This window comes from Cyprinus carpio, chromosome B5 (genome assembly GCF_018340385.1).
Source record: "Cyprinus carpio isolate SPL01 chromosome B5, ASM1834038v1, whole genome shotgun sequence".
Classification (NCBI taxonomy): Eukaryota; Metazoa; Chordata; class Actinopteri; order Cypriniformes; family Cyprinidae; genus Cyprinus; species Cyprinus carpio.
Genome location: NC_056601.1, coordinates 22,627,138 through 22,643,762, shown reverse-complemented (window position 1 = coordinate 22,643,762; position 16,625 = coordinate 22,627,138). Strand labels below are relative to the sequence as shown.

The 16,625-nt window shown below is 33.2% G+C and overlaps 1 protein-coding gene across 3 annotated transcripts; it reads left to right on the top strand.

Moving 5' to 3' along the window:
- Positions 1 to 12,986, top strand: LOC109058018 (POU domain, class 2, transcription factor 3-like). 3 transcript variants are annotated; one of them, XM_042724943.1, is made up of 14 exons: positions 1 to 62; positions 1,256 to 1,342; positions 1,729 to 1,785; positions 3,727 to 3,758; positions 4,227 to 4,328; positions 8,407 to 8,512; positions 8,640 to 8,728; positions 8,942 to 9,115; positions 9,795 to 9,936; positions 10,066 to 10,199; positions 11,195 to 11,359; positions 12,224 to 12,266; positions 12,462 to 12,576; positions 12,677 to 12,986. In XM_042724943.1, exons 3-14 carry the CDS (start codon positions 1,737 to 1,739, stop codon positions 12,714 to 12,716), a joined length of 1,191 nt encoding a protein of 396 aa, XP_042580877.1. In that variant the 5' UTR covers positions 1 to 62; positions 1,256 to 1,342; positions 1,729 to 1,736; the 3' UTR covers positions 12,717 to 12,986. The 3 variants fall into 3 exon arrangements, with proteins under 3 accessions (XP_042580877.1, XP_042580876.1, XP_042580878.1); XM_042724942.1 differs by lacking the exon at positions 1 to 62 and having other exon boundaries at positions 1,179 to 1,342; XM_042724944.1 differs by lacking the exons at positions 1 to 62; positions 1,256 to 1,342 and having other exon boundaries at positions 1,417 to 1,785.
- Positions 12,987 to 16,625: the final 3,639 nt, after the last annotated feature.

Below are 16,625 nucleotides of genomic sequence, written 5' to 3'. Positions count from 1 at the left end.
TAGTGTAAGTCTTCTATTATGTTTACGCTGGATGGTGTGACAGTAAAATTCATCTTAAGAAGGTAAAGTTACAACTTGTTAACGTAACGTGGTTAATTCGTGAATGTACAGTAGAGGTGGAGTTTACCAGCCAGAGTGTAAATCTGCACAAACACACGCTCTGACAAACGCAGCTGTGTACACTAACTGCATTAACTAACCGATGTTACTCGCTGGCAGGGTTAACGTTTTTAACTTTAATTTTAGGATAAACGTTTAGTTGTCATGAAATCTTCGAAATGCAGTAAAATGACACATGGAACGAATGTGACCACATGTGACATGGATATTATTGTTATAAAATGATGGTGTCATCAACATAATAGGAACACATTTCTACATAGTACACAAATTAATGTAACAGAATTATTAGGCTAATAATATTATAATAATATATTATTATTATTATTATTATTATTATTATTATTATTATTATTATTATTATTATTATCATAAGTCATGAGAAAACTAGTGGGCTAATTCACTGGAATGGTGTGGGGTACATAAACAAAATCTCGTTGGATACAGTTTAAAAACTGCAACCCGTCACTAATGAGAATAAAATACAAGCGTAACTGAATCAAATTAATTATGTCACAATAATTTCGGTGATTTAAAAACCCCAAGAGACACTTTTTATTGGCAGTTTGGCTTTCAGATCCGTTTTCACATTTCCACGGAACTCTGGCTACAGTAACAGTCTCTTGATATCTGTTGCGCAATGAACTGTAACCTTTTTATTGCCAGAATAATGAGGTAGGCTACACTTCTGAGATGTAGGCTATGTTTGAAAAACAAAAAATACATTTGACACAAGTTTAAAATTCAAATCACTTTGGGAATGCATGTAGGCTATCTTCAGTCAAATCTGTTCTCATAGACTAGTGAAAAGAACAATCATAATTCCAGCCTTCATGCAGAGTGATGTATTTGAATAAATAGAGCTATGCAATGTTCAATCAAAGACCAAGCACACTTTAAGTTTGCCAATGTACATAGACACATGCAGAGTTGCACGCATGCTCTTATTCTCAAGCTTTTCGAAGTTTGCTGTCTGCCTATTGTTGTTTTATGCAAAAAGTCAGAGTCTGGATAGGACACACGAGGGCCTTATGCAAATGATGTGTCTATCGGCTGGTGTGGGATACTGAAGAGGTGAATGCTCTTCTACTAACCCACTTTGGTAAATGTGTTTCTCTGAACCTTTTTGAGAAAGGTTCTTCATCGAAGACCTGAGAATAGCACCACGGACACAGGGATATAATCTACAGAGCCTGGATCTGTGGGGCTTTCCTGCTATAAGGTAAGTGTAGATGTATTTCTTAAAGATTTTATTTAAAATACCAAGCTTTGTCTCCCAGATGCCTGCTCTCTTCTCAAGCAGTGACCGTTTTGTGGAATCATATTGTTTTGCATTGTACCTGTTCACAGCTCTCTATATTGGCAGATTTAAATGTTTTTGACTAGAAGAGATTAGGGTGGAGAGACAGAGTGATTGTGGTGAATGGGGATACCCTTGCTCTTATGAATATTACAACAAGCCCTTTACATAAAGGAGAGCATTTGAAAGCTGGACACATTAGAATAAACCTCAAGATCATTTTACTGGCCGGGCCATGGCATCAATTGCCCCAGTGTCTGCATAAAGTTGTGATCCTGTAGGAAAATCAGCTGTATTTATCATTACAGATATTAAGATGAGCACAGAAGCTGTTGAACAGACAGAATCTCAGCATGAACAAGCTGGTAAGGAGACTTTTCACTCTCTGGAATATTGACAATTGCCTTGAAATGGTAAAATTACCTCTTGACTAATGTTTGGTGACATTTGAACGTAAATAACTTCACACATATGCTAATTATAGATGCTTTTTAATGTTGTAAAATAGTCTTCATACAGACTGTAGTAAGACAAATATTTAATTCAAAAAACATTAAATACATATATGTAGTTAAATGTTAAAATATTCTTTGCTACATTTCAAATATTATGTCATTATATTCTTAAATATTTAAAATAATTTCACTGCTTTTAGTGACATCCAAAGGTTAATTTTAATTTACATTTTCTCACAAATGGTTCACTTTCCAGTTATGGAGTCTTTTTTGATACTGTGGTTAACTGTACAGTACAGTGTTTGTGATTCAGTTTTACGTTCCTTCGGAATGAGGATCATAATTTCACGAACTGCCACTGGGCTTCTTCACAACAACCGTTTGTGGTTATGACCAAAAGTTTAACTCTTTGTGTTGATGGGACACTGGTCACACACTCACACGTGAAAGTCTGTGCAAGTGGCTTTGTGCCAAAGTCATTTTTAGGTGGATTTCTAACTCTAAAATTAATTTTATTTTCCTCCCCACATTTTTGTACTTGTAAAATAAAAAGGTTTTCTTGCAACGTATGTTGAGTTGAATACACAGTTAGGTGCGAGATGAGTGCAGGCTGATGGATGAGAAGTCTACCAGGATGTATGTGGCGGTTTGTTTGCAGTGAAGCGCTCGTAGCCTCAGGCGGCACTGAATCATGGTCTGCTTACAATGGCTTCTGTACGGAACCGTCTTCTTCAAATGAGGAACCTGAGAGAAATGACAATTCAGAGAGAGCAGAGTATTGCCACTGAATGTTAAATATATATTTCATTTATGTTCCATCACCTCTATGGTGTGAATTGTTTGAGTATGGATTAAGGTTAAGGTTAGACCTATCAGATGTCCCATCAGGTCGTGTGATAACTACAAATATTTGGATTAAATGAAAAATGTTGTTCATGTTTACAAATAGTCTTGTTACATAAACCCTACGTGAACACTACTAAAGTCTAAATCTAATTTTTTATGTTTAGTTTTGAGGACATTTTATTATTTTGGAAATGCAAAGACACAATTTTCACTTAGAAATTGCTTATAAATTCATTACAAAGAAAAGGCTTACTTTTTGACTATAGATTAAAACAGACTGAAACAGCATTTTATTATAAAATACACTCCAGTAATCTTTTATTATTATTATTATTGAATCATTTTAAAAGTATCACAGTTTATGTGCAAACACGTGACTGGATGAATCTAAACATTCTGAATTTAAAATCAGTGATTTTAAAATGATATAATGTCATTAAAATACAGAGAATATGTTACAGCAGGTTTTATAATCACATTATTTTTTTTATTTCAAATTGTGTCTGAGAGAGAGAGAGAGAGAGAGAGAGAGAGAGAGAGAGAGAGAGAGAGAGAGAGAGTAAGAGATGCACCTGGAGGTCTGCAAGTATTCAAATGTGAAGGCCTCTAAAGGTTGCCATGGAAACTCATTTGCATGATCTGATGATTTCCATACTGGAAGTTTGGCTCAGGAGAAGGGTAGATTTCCATATTGTGGAGTGAGTGAGTGCCGTTCTAACCACAGACTCATAGAGACGGATTTGAATTTCAAATGAAGAGAGATTACCTGGTATTGACGACCTTTGAACCCCCGACTAACCCTCCTCGCTCAGTTTAATGGAACATTTGAGAGTTTGTTTTCATGGTATGGTCCATTATAAGTCTTATGATGAACACCCTTTAAAAGAAATCATAATAAAAGTTTAAATGCAAACTAAAATGTTTTGTGAAATTAGCTGCATCTGGTGGGAGGCGGTTTGAATATTAATGCATAACTCTAAGTGTGATTTATTTTTCATTTTCCAGACATTGAACAAAACGGCATTGGCTTCAGACAAGTGAGTACAAACAATGTTTGACTTAATGTTCATCATCTGTAAACAGCTGTTTTGGTATTTAGAGCAGCTCATTGCTCCTCTTATGAAGAGAAACTGGAGAGTTCAAGGGCAAACAGCTTGAAAGTTTATTAAAATTTTCTACTGTTACAGTATGTGAGATATTTGAGCAATAATACTATATTAGTTCATCAGATCAGCCTGTCATACGATCTAGTGTTGAGGACAGTAAAAAGTTTCGTGCACAGGAACTAGCTATGCTTGTGAGGGCATTTGCATACTGTGCCTGCGGGAAGGGAAGGAATGTTTGTTAAAGGCCCTCTCCGGCAGAACGAGTCCAGCAGCCTTACTGGTCTCAGAGTGCACACAAAGAGCATGTGTATACACACACAAACACACATGCCTGAGGACCAAAACACAGCAGTGTTCACAGGTTTGTGTTGTCTAACAAAGTCTTTGTTTCATGTGCAGATTAAGACTGAGAACCTGAATGATTCGCCTCATTCTGTTTCATCACACAAGACATGCCACCTAACTCAGGGATCCCCGGTGCCTGGAGGCCAGCTTACTGGGGTACATCCTTATAAACCCAGCCATAGGGAGTCATGAAATCCATCAAGAGCATGTTCGGGTCATATATTTTGCACAAAAATTTCCAAAAAGATGAAAATTAAGCCTTTTTTGAGGCACTGTAACAGTACTATTTTAATAACAGTTAAGCAACACTTAAGTTAATTTAACTTAATTTTAAAATGTTTTCATTTATGAGAAATGTTTTCATTCAGATTTAATGAGAAACATTTTTTTTTTGTATTTATTTATTTTATTATTCAAGTATTTATAAAACGTGGTAGCATTTGTTGATAATTTATAATTATTTGAATAAATTCCTAAAATACAGTAAAATATAATCTAATGCAATTAAAATTACATTAAAAAATATATATTAAATATATATTCTGTTATTCAAGTATTTATGAATATATACAGTACAGACCAAAAGTTTGGAAACATTACTATTTTTAATGTTTTTGAAAGAAGTTTCTTCTGCTCATCAAGCCTGCATTTATTTGATCAAAAATACAGAAAAAAATGTAATATTGTGATATATTATTACAATTTAAAATAATTGTTTTTAAATTTATTATACTTTAAATTATCATTTATTTCTGTGATGCAAAGCTGAATTTTTAGGATCATTATCACATGATCCTTTAGAAATCATTCTAATATGAAGATTCATTACAAAGTTGGAAACAGTTCAGCTGCTTAATATTTTTTCAGAACATGTGATACTTTTTTAGGATACTTTGATGAATAAAAAGTAAAAAAAAAAAAAAAAAAAAAAAAAAAAAAAAAGAAGCTATGTTTTTATAAAATATAAATATTTTGTAATAACAATATACACTACTGGTCAGTAATTTGGGTCAGTAATTTTTTTTTCTTTCTTTTTTTTAAATAAAATCAATACTTTTATTCAGCAAGGATGTGTTAAATTGATAAAAAGTGATAGTAAAGAAAATATATTATTAGAATATATATTATTAGAATTTTTTTTTATTTTGAATAAATGCAGTTCTTTTTAACCTTTTATTCATCAAATAATATTAGACAGCAGAACTGTTTCCAACACTCATAATAAATCAGAATATTAGAATGATTTCTAAATGATCATGTGATAGACTGGATGTTACATGTGACACTGAAGGCTGGAGTAATGATGCTGAAAATTCAGCTTTGCATCACAGGAATAAATTATTTTTTTTAAAGTATATTCAAATAGAAAACTATTATTTTAAGTTGTAATAATATTTCACAATATTACTGTTTTTTCTGTATTTTTGATCAAATAAATGCAGGCTTGATGAGCAGAAGAAACTTCTTTCAGAAACATTAAAAATAGTAATTATTAAAAACCTTAATATATATATATATATATATATATATATATATATATATATATATATATATATATATATATATGTGTGTGTGTGTGTGTGTGTGTGTGTGTGTGTGTGTGTGTGTGTGTATTAAATATTTATCAATATTATTAAGTACTTATAAAACTTTGTAGTATTTGTTAACTTTAAAAGTTCACCCAAAAATGAAAAATTTGTCTTCATTTACTCTCCCTCATGTCGTTCCAAACTTGTACGAGTTTCTTTCTTATGTTTTATGTAAAAGTAGATATTTTGAAGAATGCTGGTAATCAAACAGTTGATGGTCCCCACTGACTTCCATAGTATTTCTTGCCCTACCAATGGAAGTCAATGGGGACCAACAACTGTTTAGTTCTTCAAAATTCTTCAGAATATCATCTTTTGTGTTCAACATAAGAAAGAAACTCCTATAGGTTTGAGTAAATGATGGCAAAAATTTCATTTTTGGGTGATCTATTCCTTTCATTTATAATGATTTAAAAAAGGAAATTGTTTTAATACAGTAAAATATAATCTAATGCAACAAATTTATATATTATATATATTATATATATATATATATATATATATATTATATATATATATATATATATATATTATATATATATATATATATATATATATTTATTTATACAAAATCCCACGGGTCCTTGAAATCCTGAAAAAGTTTGTGAATCTGAAAAAATTCATTTCAAGGCCCAGGAAAGTATTTGAAAATAAACATACATAAATACAGGTCCTTGAAAGTGCTTGAATTTATTTTGTGTAAAAAAAAATCCGTATCATTCCCTGTGGTCCGCTAATGTGTTATTTCGCCAATCCTTTGTGGCCTATGCATACGTTAGTTACGCGCATTTACGCTTTACGTTAAGTTTTTCCTGCGTGAGGTACTTTGTGTTGTATCGCGCGCACGAAACTACTACGATGGTACCTCAACGTTTCACAGACAAACCGTGAAATTACAGTTGATTTGCTTTGCTTGTTAAGATAATGTAAACCCATGAGGCATGAAAAACTTAAAAGCATATTCATTTATCTTAAAACTTATGGTTATATGGGCATAAGCTATCGTTCCGTTTAATACGGAATTATCCCGTATTTATGGCATCAGAGAAGCGTTCCGTGTGAAAGCTATACGAAACGCAGTTTCTCCCGTATTGGCAGGCATACGCCGTATGGCCATCTAGACCATACAAATAACAAATTAATAATTCTTTTCTCACAAATCATTGTTTGAATTGCGAGCGTAGCCACTGGAGGAAGGCTTTAAGACCTTGAGGAATCCTCTGCCGCCTGCTGGCTCCCACTTCACTCGCGCTAAAGGCAATCCCCTTCACCATCCGCGTTCTGATTTCGCCAAATCAGTTTGGGTGAATGCAAAGAAGGTGATTATTGATCATAAGCACACATCCAGCTAGGCAAGAAAACATGCAATCTACCTGAGGGAAGACGTCTTTCAGTATTAAAAGTTAATGTTTTTCAATAGAGAAACAAAATTACACATTTAATGATAAACCTGTACCATTAATATTGAAGAACAAATTCAAGCGTCAAAAGCAGCCCACATACTCCAAGTTCTCTTTTACTGAAAAATATTCATTTTCACGAACTGATAGGCTACATGGTTGCAATAATATTTGAGTTCAACATTTTAAATGTCATTGTAAAAAAAAAAATTACTGAAGTTCATAGACGTTCAGTTGTTATACTTTCAAATGTTATGCCATATTGTATGTAATTTCACAGTATATTCAGTATATAATTACTACACCACTTGTGCAGTCACAATTCTTTAGTGGTAATATGTACTCAGGCCGATGCTTTGTTTATAACGTGCATGACATTTTTTGTAAGACATCAAAATTTATTTTTTAGAATAATTGTACATAGGTTAAGCAAAACACCTTATACACCTTATATACACATGCTTAACTGTAGAGACGGAAATGACGTACTCTGTGTGGTACAGAACAAGTATTTTGAGCGTCCCTTATTCTGTTCCTTATTTTCCTATAAAGAATCACAGTTGTCCCTTATTTTCATTTTCTGAAGTTGCCAACCCTAATGCAAAAGTTAGTATCAGATCATTTTAGAATACAGTATAGGATGTACCGAATATTCTTCAGTTTTATTCACAACAGAAATGTGACAAATAGAATATCAGAACTCTGTCATATGGCCAAAAAAAAGTTTTTTTTACACAGTTGTGTTTGACACATGAAAACTGTAACAATGTATCTTACAAGGTAACATGATGTAACCTTGCTCTCACTTAAAATGTGTCACATTAAGTCCTTGAATTTGAGGCTACTGGACCCGGAAAGTCTTTAAAATGTTTTTGAATTTGAAGTTAACCAAGGTGTGGGAATATAGTATTTCACTGTCTTGTATTTATAATGATTTAAATTAATAATTTAAATGAAATGAATTGTATTAATGGAGCAAAATAGAATCTAATAGATATAACCATTAAGAGTAATGTAAATTAAAAACAAAAGCAAAAAGCATTAGGGTAATGAGATTTTGGGGGAAATGTGCTTAATATTGCAAAACATCTTAATAGACTTTATGCAAAATCTGTTTTCTTTCTTTCTTTTCTGTTTTTGTTCTGGACAAAATGTGACCTGAGCATGTTTTTGTGGGATTCAATCCTCTAAAGTTTACACAAAGTGGAATTGTGGTGAAATATGGCTGATGATTGGTGTTTTTAGGAGCTGCCCTCGCTGCACCCTCTGCCCCAGCTAGTCCTGATGCCTGGATCTCACCTGTCCTCTCCTTCATCATTTCTCCTCTCACAGGCCCAATCAGGACACCAAGGTCAGTGGATGTACTGGGAAACTGGTCATATTAGGGTTAATGCTGTTCATCAGTTTGCATCCAAGAGAACGTTCTGTTTTTCTGCTGTAACTACAGTACAAACATATTTAAATACTGTTTTATACAGCACTGCTGCAGCCCAATCTGCTTTCCTTGCCCTCCCAGTCCCAGACAGGACTCCTACCACACCAGCCTGGCATCGCACTCACTCCTCAGGTACATCACAGCCTAATGCTGGATTACTTGGGCTTCTTTACATTTCAAACAAATAAATAAAACAAAACTTTTTTATGGGCATGAGAAAAGGAAAACACAAAAAGAGAGTGCATTAATAAAATAAACAAAAATAAAGAATCAGCCAATAAGACAAATAGCATGTAAGCAAACAAAACTAATTACCTAGACCCTAACAGTTTTAATTTTCTCATGGCAATGGGCAGGTCAGGTCTGGCCGGCTCCTCTATGGACGGACACCTGGATATGTCTCACTTACAGGTGCCTAAACATGTGGGATCACCTCAAGATGAACCCAATGACCTGGAGGAACTCGAGCTGTTTGCTAAAGCCTTCAAACAGAGACGCATCAAACTCGGCTTTACTCAGGTAAGACTGTGTCTGATTTTATAACTCTTTTAGCTGTATATTTGAAAGTTGTTTTTTTTTTTTTACCTTTATCTCTTTAATAATAGTATTGATTTCCCATTTATATGAACTTTTTCATTTATTATTCTCTTTTTTCATACATCTCTATTTGAAAATAGACTGTAAGTTATAAATATCAGCAGCAGAACTGAATTGAGAATGCATTTTTTTAAATTCTGTGACAGTTCCTGAATTCGATCTAATTGTAAAGCAGAAAACATGATGCAGAATAATAATTCAAATTTGAATTTTAGGAAGTAGAATTAAAATAGAATAATATTTAAATAAGATTATAATAAGTAAGTACTTTTTTATTAATGCATTTAATTACATATGGGGACTATGTATTTTTCAGTCTATAGAAGTCACCATTTAATTTAAATACATTTCAGTATGTTTAATACACGTACTTCTGTTTTTCTGGACTTAACATTGTTTGTGTGTATTCAGTCAATAAAAAAAGCATATTTAGCCAAAATTTATGATGTGTTTATGTTTGTCAGGCCAACAAAATGAGCTGGGTGGGTCTTAGAAACTCATATTTGAACTGAAAAGAAGCCAATAATTGTTATAGTGAATGTTGCCCAGCCCTGTTGTGGACCTAATCCAGTTCTCAAACACGTGTGTGTTGTGGCTGCAGGGTGACGTGGGTCTGGCCATGGGAAAGCTGTATGGAAATGACTTCAGTCAGACTACCATCTCACGCTTTGAGGCTCTCAATCTTAGCTTCAAAAACATGTGCAAGCTCAAGCCCTTGCTGGAGAAGTGGCTGAGTGACGCAGGTATGTGCTGCTGCCCTCTCGTGGACAGAACTGACTGATGGTTTCTCTCTAAGCATCAGCAGGCTTTTGTTTTGTGGCCTGCTGTGCACTGTAAATATCTGCGATCTTAAACCTTCACTTCCCTCTCAGAGAACTCACCATCCGACTCCATGACCAACCCCAGCACCCTGCCTCCCCTTATGGAGGGTTATGGAAGGAAGAGGAAAAAGAGAACAAGCATCGAAACTAACATCAAACTCACACTAGAGAAACGCTTTGTAGATGTGAGTCTGTGTATGTTTTATTGAGATACTATTATATTTTTATTACTATTTTTTTTTAGTTTTTTTTTTTATTTTTTTTTTTTTCTTTTTTTTTTTTTTTTTTTGTTTTTGCATTTGTTTGTGTGTGTGTGTGTGTGTGTGTGTGTGTGTGTGTGTGTGTGTGTGTGTGTGTGTGTGTGTGTGTGTGTGTGTGTGTGTGTGTGAAGAGTTAATTTGCAAATCAGATTTTAAAAATGTTCAGAAATCATGTTTTTTTTTTATTTATTTAAACTGCTGGTTTGTGTTGTTTTGATTAAATAATAATAAACAAATAAAAATACAGCTTACTAATACATTAAAACACAATAAAAACATGATAACTATAAAAAACTAAATATATATTATTATTAGTTTAAGTTACTTATTTATAGTTACTTATTATTTATTTTAATACATGTATTTAAACTAAACAAAAATGAGAAAGGTTGCCTTGCCAAATTGCTGAAATTAAGAAAAAAAGTTCAAGGTTATTTATTTTATTTTATTATTATTATTTTAGCTATATGATAACCCTGATATGAATTTGCAGTTTTAACTTATTTTCAGATGCTTCAGGCCCTCATTTACAGCATATGACCATGATTTATTATTTACTTGTTTTTATTGCTAGTGGTGTCAGGCCAATTGATTAGGGAGAGTGACATTCACATTCTAGAGAGCATCTGATTAATACAATAAGCAAGAAGAATGATTTTTGATTTGGACAGAGATCAAAAAATTTAATTGTCTAAATTATAGTAATATAGAATAATGTAGCATTTATAATCTGTTACTGAAAGTAAATTTCATCAAATTTGTGGAGGTTTTATCTTTAACCGTTTTAAAAAATTTTAACTTTTGCTCAAGACAGGTAACCCTAACCTGTCTTTTTCATTCGGCAATGACAAAGTGCAGCAGTTTGCTTGCAGTGCCACCTGCTGCCTGTGATACATAAACACACTTTCTATCCCAAACAGAACCCAAAACCCAACTCTGAAGAGATCACACTCATCTCAGAGCAGCTATCCATGGAGAAAGAAGTAGTGCGAGTCTGGTTCTGCAACCGACGGCAGAAAGAGAAGAGGATATACTGCCCTATTTCCACTTCACCTATGAAGTCTCACAACTACAACCCTCGTCTGGTGAGTCTGAGCAACCATTACTGAAATTTAGCAAAACGTTAGAACATGATCCATAATGCACATGTGACACACTGTCATAACAGTCCAATCTAAATGGTGACTATCAAGTCTTGTTACTAATAATCTCTGGTTCAACATGGATAAAGACAGATCTTGTTTCAAACAGGAAGTTTTTAAGGAAAGTTGGAATTTATTTAATAAAACGTTGAGATTTGGCTATATTTTCCACTAGAAGACAGTCCTAAACATTATATTATATTAGATTATATTTTATTATATTATATTATATTATATTATATTATATTATATTATATTATATTATATTATATTATATTATATTACACAATTTTATGTTTTGTTGTATTTTGTTTTTTTGTATTGTTTTTTTTATTTATATATATTTTTATTTATATATATATATATATACTTTTATTCAGTAAGGATGAAATAAATTGCTCAAAAGTGACAGCAAATGCACTCAAGACTGACGTAATGATTGCTGAAAATGCAGCTTTGCCATCAAAACAATAAATTACATTTTAAAATATGTATTTAAATAGAAAAGTTATTTTTAATTATAATGATATTTCACAATATTACTGTATTTCTATATTATTTCTGTAGCGTTCATGCTTTTTTTCTTTGCTTTTTTTGAAGAAATGAGATGAATAGTCACAATATGTTATAATAAAACGTAAAATAAAAAAATAAAAAAATAAAAAAAATCTGTTTAGAATATTTATAAGATTATCATCCTCTCCAAAGTGAGTGTGTTTTGGAATGCTTTTGTGGTTGAAGTGATGTTTGTTTCCCTTAAAAATGTTCTCCACCTGATTTCCCACTTTGGTTTATTTTCTGTTTCAGCCTTCAACTTCCCGCTCATTCAGTCCACTCGCCACTGGAGGTGGTAAGTATTGAGCTGGCATTGATCTTTTTTTTTCTGATTTTTCGCCTACAATATCCAGTCATATTTTCATGAATACTGGAGCACCAAGGCATTACAAACATAACAGCATGACTTCCTGTAAAGCTGCTTTGTAATTCTATGTGTTGTATATAGCTCTATATACAAAAAAAATTGACCTGATTGTTGTTCCGGCAGTGTCATCAAGCTCCTCCCCCAGCAGCCCTGGTCGAGGCTCCTCCCCCAGCACTCTGTCCACTACATCCAGTCCACTGACCGCACAGGGGGTCAATCAGACGTTCAACACCCCAGGGTAAAACCACAGCAAGTTACTTCACACATACAGCCATCTTAACTTGAGCTAACTAGACAATCAGTAAAATGTACAAATGATGAATTTGACTCTTTCTTAGATCCTGGTACCGCTGGAACACCACATCATACCACCACTGAGCCCCATCTGAAGGCAACAGCTTCACTTCATAACTTACCAAACGAGAGAGAAATACTTATTCTGTAATGTTTACAAGCTGCACTAAATAAGGAGGCAGAACACAGGGAACCACTATTCTGCTTCTCATGGTCTTATGTTCAAAGGGCTTGTGAATAGAGCTTCACTGCTAATTACCGAAGGGAAAAAGCACTAATATGCAACGGCACATTGTTTAGATATGCAATCTTGCTACAAAGAACATGACAGACATGTTTGGCATTTTTTTCAGAGGTTTTTTTGTTGTTTTTTTTTTTTTTTTTGTATATTTTTTGTGACTTTTTTTTTGGATGTGGGTTTTTATATGTCTTTTTGTGGATTGATAACGTTGATGTGGAAAAACTCTACATAACCAAAAACAAAACCAATGATTTTGAAATATCTTGTTTACATATTGCTTTATTAGAGACTTGTTTTAAAGTATGTAAAAGGGTACTTTTATGATGAAGTTACATACGCTGGTGTTCTTGAGCGTTATTGGCCCTGCTCAAGGTCAAGACTGGAACAGCTGGCTCTGATATGTGTAGTAATGTTGAGACAACATTTAGTGGATTGGTCAACAGTTTACAATTCTCAATATATTTTCGGCATACACCTAGTTTTGTGTTTCTGGACATTTCTGAGGATTTCTGGCAGGGAAAGAGTTTTATATGCAGTTCACACTAATTTTATGCAACATTGTCCAAAGCATTTGAAGTTCCTTGAGTTTCACATTTTAGCTTTTATGTATGAATAATAATATTATCTAGATATTGTTTGTTTGTTTGTTAAGTTGGTTGTTCTTTGCTTTTTTAAAATTTGAATAACACTGTTGTATATTTCTGTTTCTCTGTTTGACTTATTAAAATTTGCACTTAAATTTGTTTTTGTTTTTTAACACAATATAGTGTATAGTTTCTAGTTTAGAACTTTTGTGGTTGTGCTCACAATACTTAAGCACAATTAAAGTCATAAAATCATAATTATGAAAAAAAAATCATAATTTTAAGACAAGTAGACAATCATGCAATAGTGTTATTTACAAAGTATAAAGATTAAATTATAAGAAATCATAATTATGACAAAAAAAACTCAATTTCTTTTTTGTAATTAGTATCTCAAAAAATTCAACTTTTCATCATCATTTCATCAACATTTTCTAACACAATTTTCTAACAAAAAAACAAAAAATATGATGGTAACACCTCCAAAAGTCAATAACTTCACCCGAGTGTCCTGAAGAACTGAATGCTACTGAACTATGATTTACTGCAACCTTAAATCGTCAAAACATCATCTACGTAAAAACAGTGAACAGAACATCAGATCCTTAGACAAACTATAAATCCGTCACATGCAACCTAAGAATAAACATTAAAACAGTTTATCAGAGGTGAAGGTACTTCAGATACTTCATGAATAACGATAAATACTAAAATGACAGAATGGCAAATGACAAAGTAACTAAAGCCTATATGATTTCACAAGAAGACATATACCCTGCAAAAATATTTTTGTCTGTTTGCAACACGTACAAAGCTACAGTTTGACTGTAGAAGATGTAAAATTAGTGGTACTTACTTTTAAAGCTGAAAAATGTCTTATTTTATGTTCCACATGGTTTGGAAAGACATAGGGACTAAAGTCATTTCCTGTAAAAACGGTCAGGTTTTAGCTGTACTGTTACTCGGTTATTTCCCATCCCACAGTTGTATCCAGAGCATTCACACTGACAGTGTACAGGACAATATGCTGGCTGTTCTCTTCATTCTTGGGACCTTGTATCCCCTAAATTTTGCAGATAAAAACATTTTTATGGCTTCAAATTGCTAAAACTACTTTTTGTGTAATATTTGTTGTCAGTAAACTATATTTAAAGCTGCAGTCAGTAACTTTTTTGGTTAAAAATGATCCGAAATCAATATTTGATCAAGTAGGCTACATAACCAGCCAGTGTTCAAAACTATCGCCATACTTTAGCCTGTTTCACAACGGTTCGTTTATAATAATGTTTTCTCATTTGAGTGGTACTGGTAGGTTTTCACGGGAAATTTGCACATGTTGCCGCGTCATTACGTCACATCTGTAAACATAAAGAAGTAGTCTCGGCTACAAGGCTATCGCATGTGAGGATCCTGGAGGTGGAAGGGAGCATAATTTGCTTTTTGGGTTAAACAATTTCTTAATATGAAATTCGAGTGGTATGACAATTAAAGATTAGACTGTACAGAAATTGAAATCTACTCGCTTATACACACTATTCACATAGTGAAGTAATGCTGATGTTGTTAACATTAACGATTTGAAAATAAAGTATAACAATAATAATAATTTGCATGGTTTGATGTGATAGGAGCTAATTTAGTTTAAATCACCTGGTAGCACGATTTATTGTAATGTGTTAGACAGAACAAACGTGGCAGACTTTGTTCAGATGACAATATCTGGTGAAAATTCTTATTTGGGTCATACTGTATATTCCAAGAGGTGGGCTAGAATCTGTGATTCTGAAGTACAGTGAATATCCACACTGATGTGGTGACTGACTGCCACACATAGGCTACTGTACTCCTCAAAATATTAGATTCATCCACTGGAGCCGTGCCGCACAACCCACACAAGGAAGATAATTCCACAAATAGCTGCAATTGCAGGTTTTCAAACGGAGATGGCGACAAAGAGGCAAAACTACACTGAAGTGCCCTCCAAAGAAAGCAGTATGCATCACATTCATCCTCAATGTGGCTCACATGGCATTGTTTAAATATTAAGCTTTATGATGTATGTGTCCTGCAGAAACAGAGAATTTTCCCGTTCCATCTTGCCCTGTCAGACAGCTGGGTTACTTCCGCAAAACCTCAAAAATGGTACAAAATACATGTAAGTGTGTGCTTGTGTGGGTATGGGTGTACAGGTTTGTTTCATATATCAGCTTTTGATTTAAATCACATAATGTCAGCAGGTTTCTATGAGGTTTTTAGGGATATGGTGTAGCTATACACTGTAGTAATTAGCATTATATTATTATGGAAACCCTTTAATCCATGGGAGTTCCTTAATATAATGTCTAAGGTCTCTCAGTGTGTGTAACCATCTCTCAGCAAATCAAATCTCATTAACAACCATCTTAATTGTCTTTCTCTTTCAGCATGCAGTTCCAAATTGCAAATGAAACAAGCCCAAACTTGACTATGAACACTACCAATGGTAACAGTATTATATATACAGAAAAAAATATAGGCCAACAGTCATTTTAAATGAGCATCTTGTAATATATGATGTAGGTCTATATGTTATATAATTGTATACAATATAATAATTGTAATATATCTTGTTTTTCTTCCTAGTCCTTGATTACCAACGGATAGACAGTGGTCTTGAAGCACGCAGTGGAGCCATGGTGGTCATCACCGTCATTCTGTCTTCGGCTGTACTGATCCTCCTCGTGGGCCTCATTATTAGCATCTTCTTTTCCAGCCATGCTGAACATGATGCACTTCAAATATACATGATGTCTGTTTAATTTCAAAAAGAATACAGACACATTTCAGATATTTTCAGAAATGACCTTCTTTTCATTTTGTCTATAAAAAACAGTGTACCTATAATGTAACAAAGAATTACACAAATGTATATATTTATCAGTTATTTGAAACTGAATTTCATAAAATTTTAATGGTGTGCTGCATTTCAAATAAATACTGTAACGTGTGTTTTAACAAATGTCAAGTTTGGACAAGTAGTCACGTTTTAATAGTTTTTGTGTTTCAATACAGATAATTTACCACAACTTCTTTTGTAGTCAAACAAAAGTTTATCTTTTTATTATTTGTTTATTATATTTGTTTTTCTTTATTTGGTATTTCAGATAGTGTAATATTTGCTATCTCAAA

Coding starts and splice junctions, on each gene's coding strand:
- LOC109058018 (XM_042724943.1), top strand. CDS start 1,737: ATGAGCACAGAAGCTGTTGAACAGACAGAATCTCAGCATGAACAAGCT. Junction 4,329..8,406: donor CTGGAGGCCAGCTTACTGGG/GTACATCCTTAT, acceptor TGGTGTTTTTAG/GAGCTGCCCTCGCTGCACCC. Junction 12,577..12,676: donor CAGACGTTCAACACCCCAGG/GTAAAACCACAG, acceptor ACTCTTTCTTAG/ATCCTGGTACCGCTGGAACA.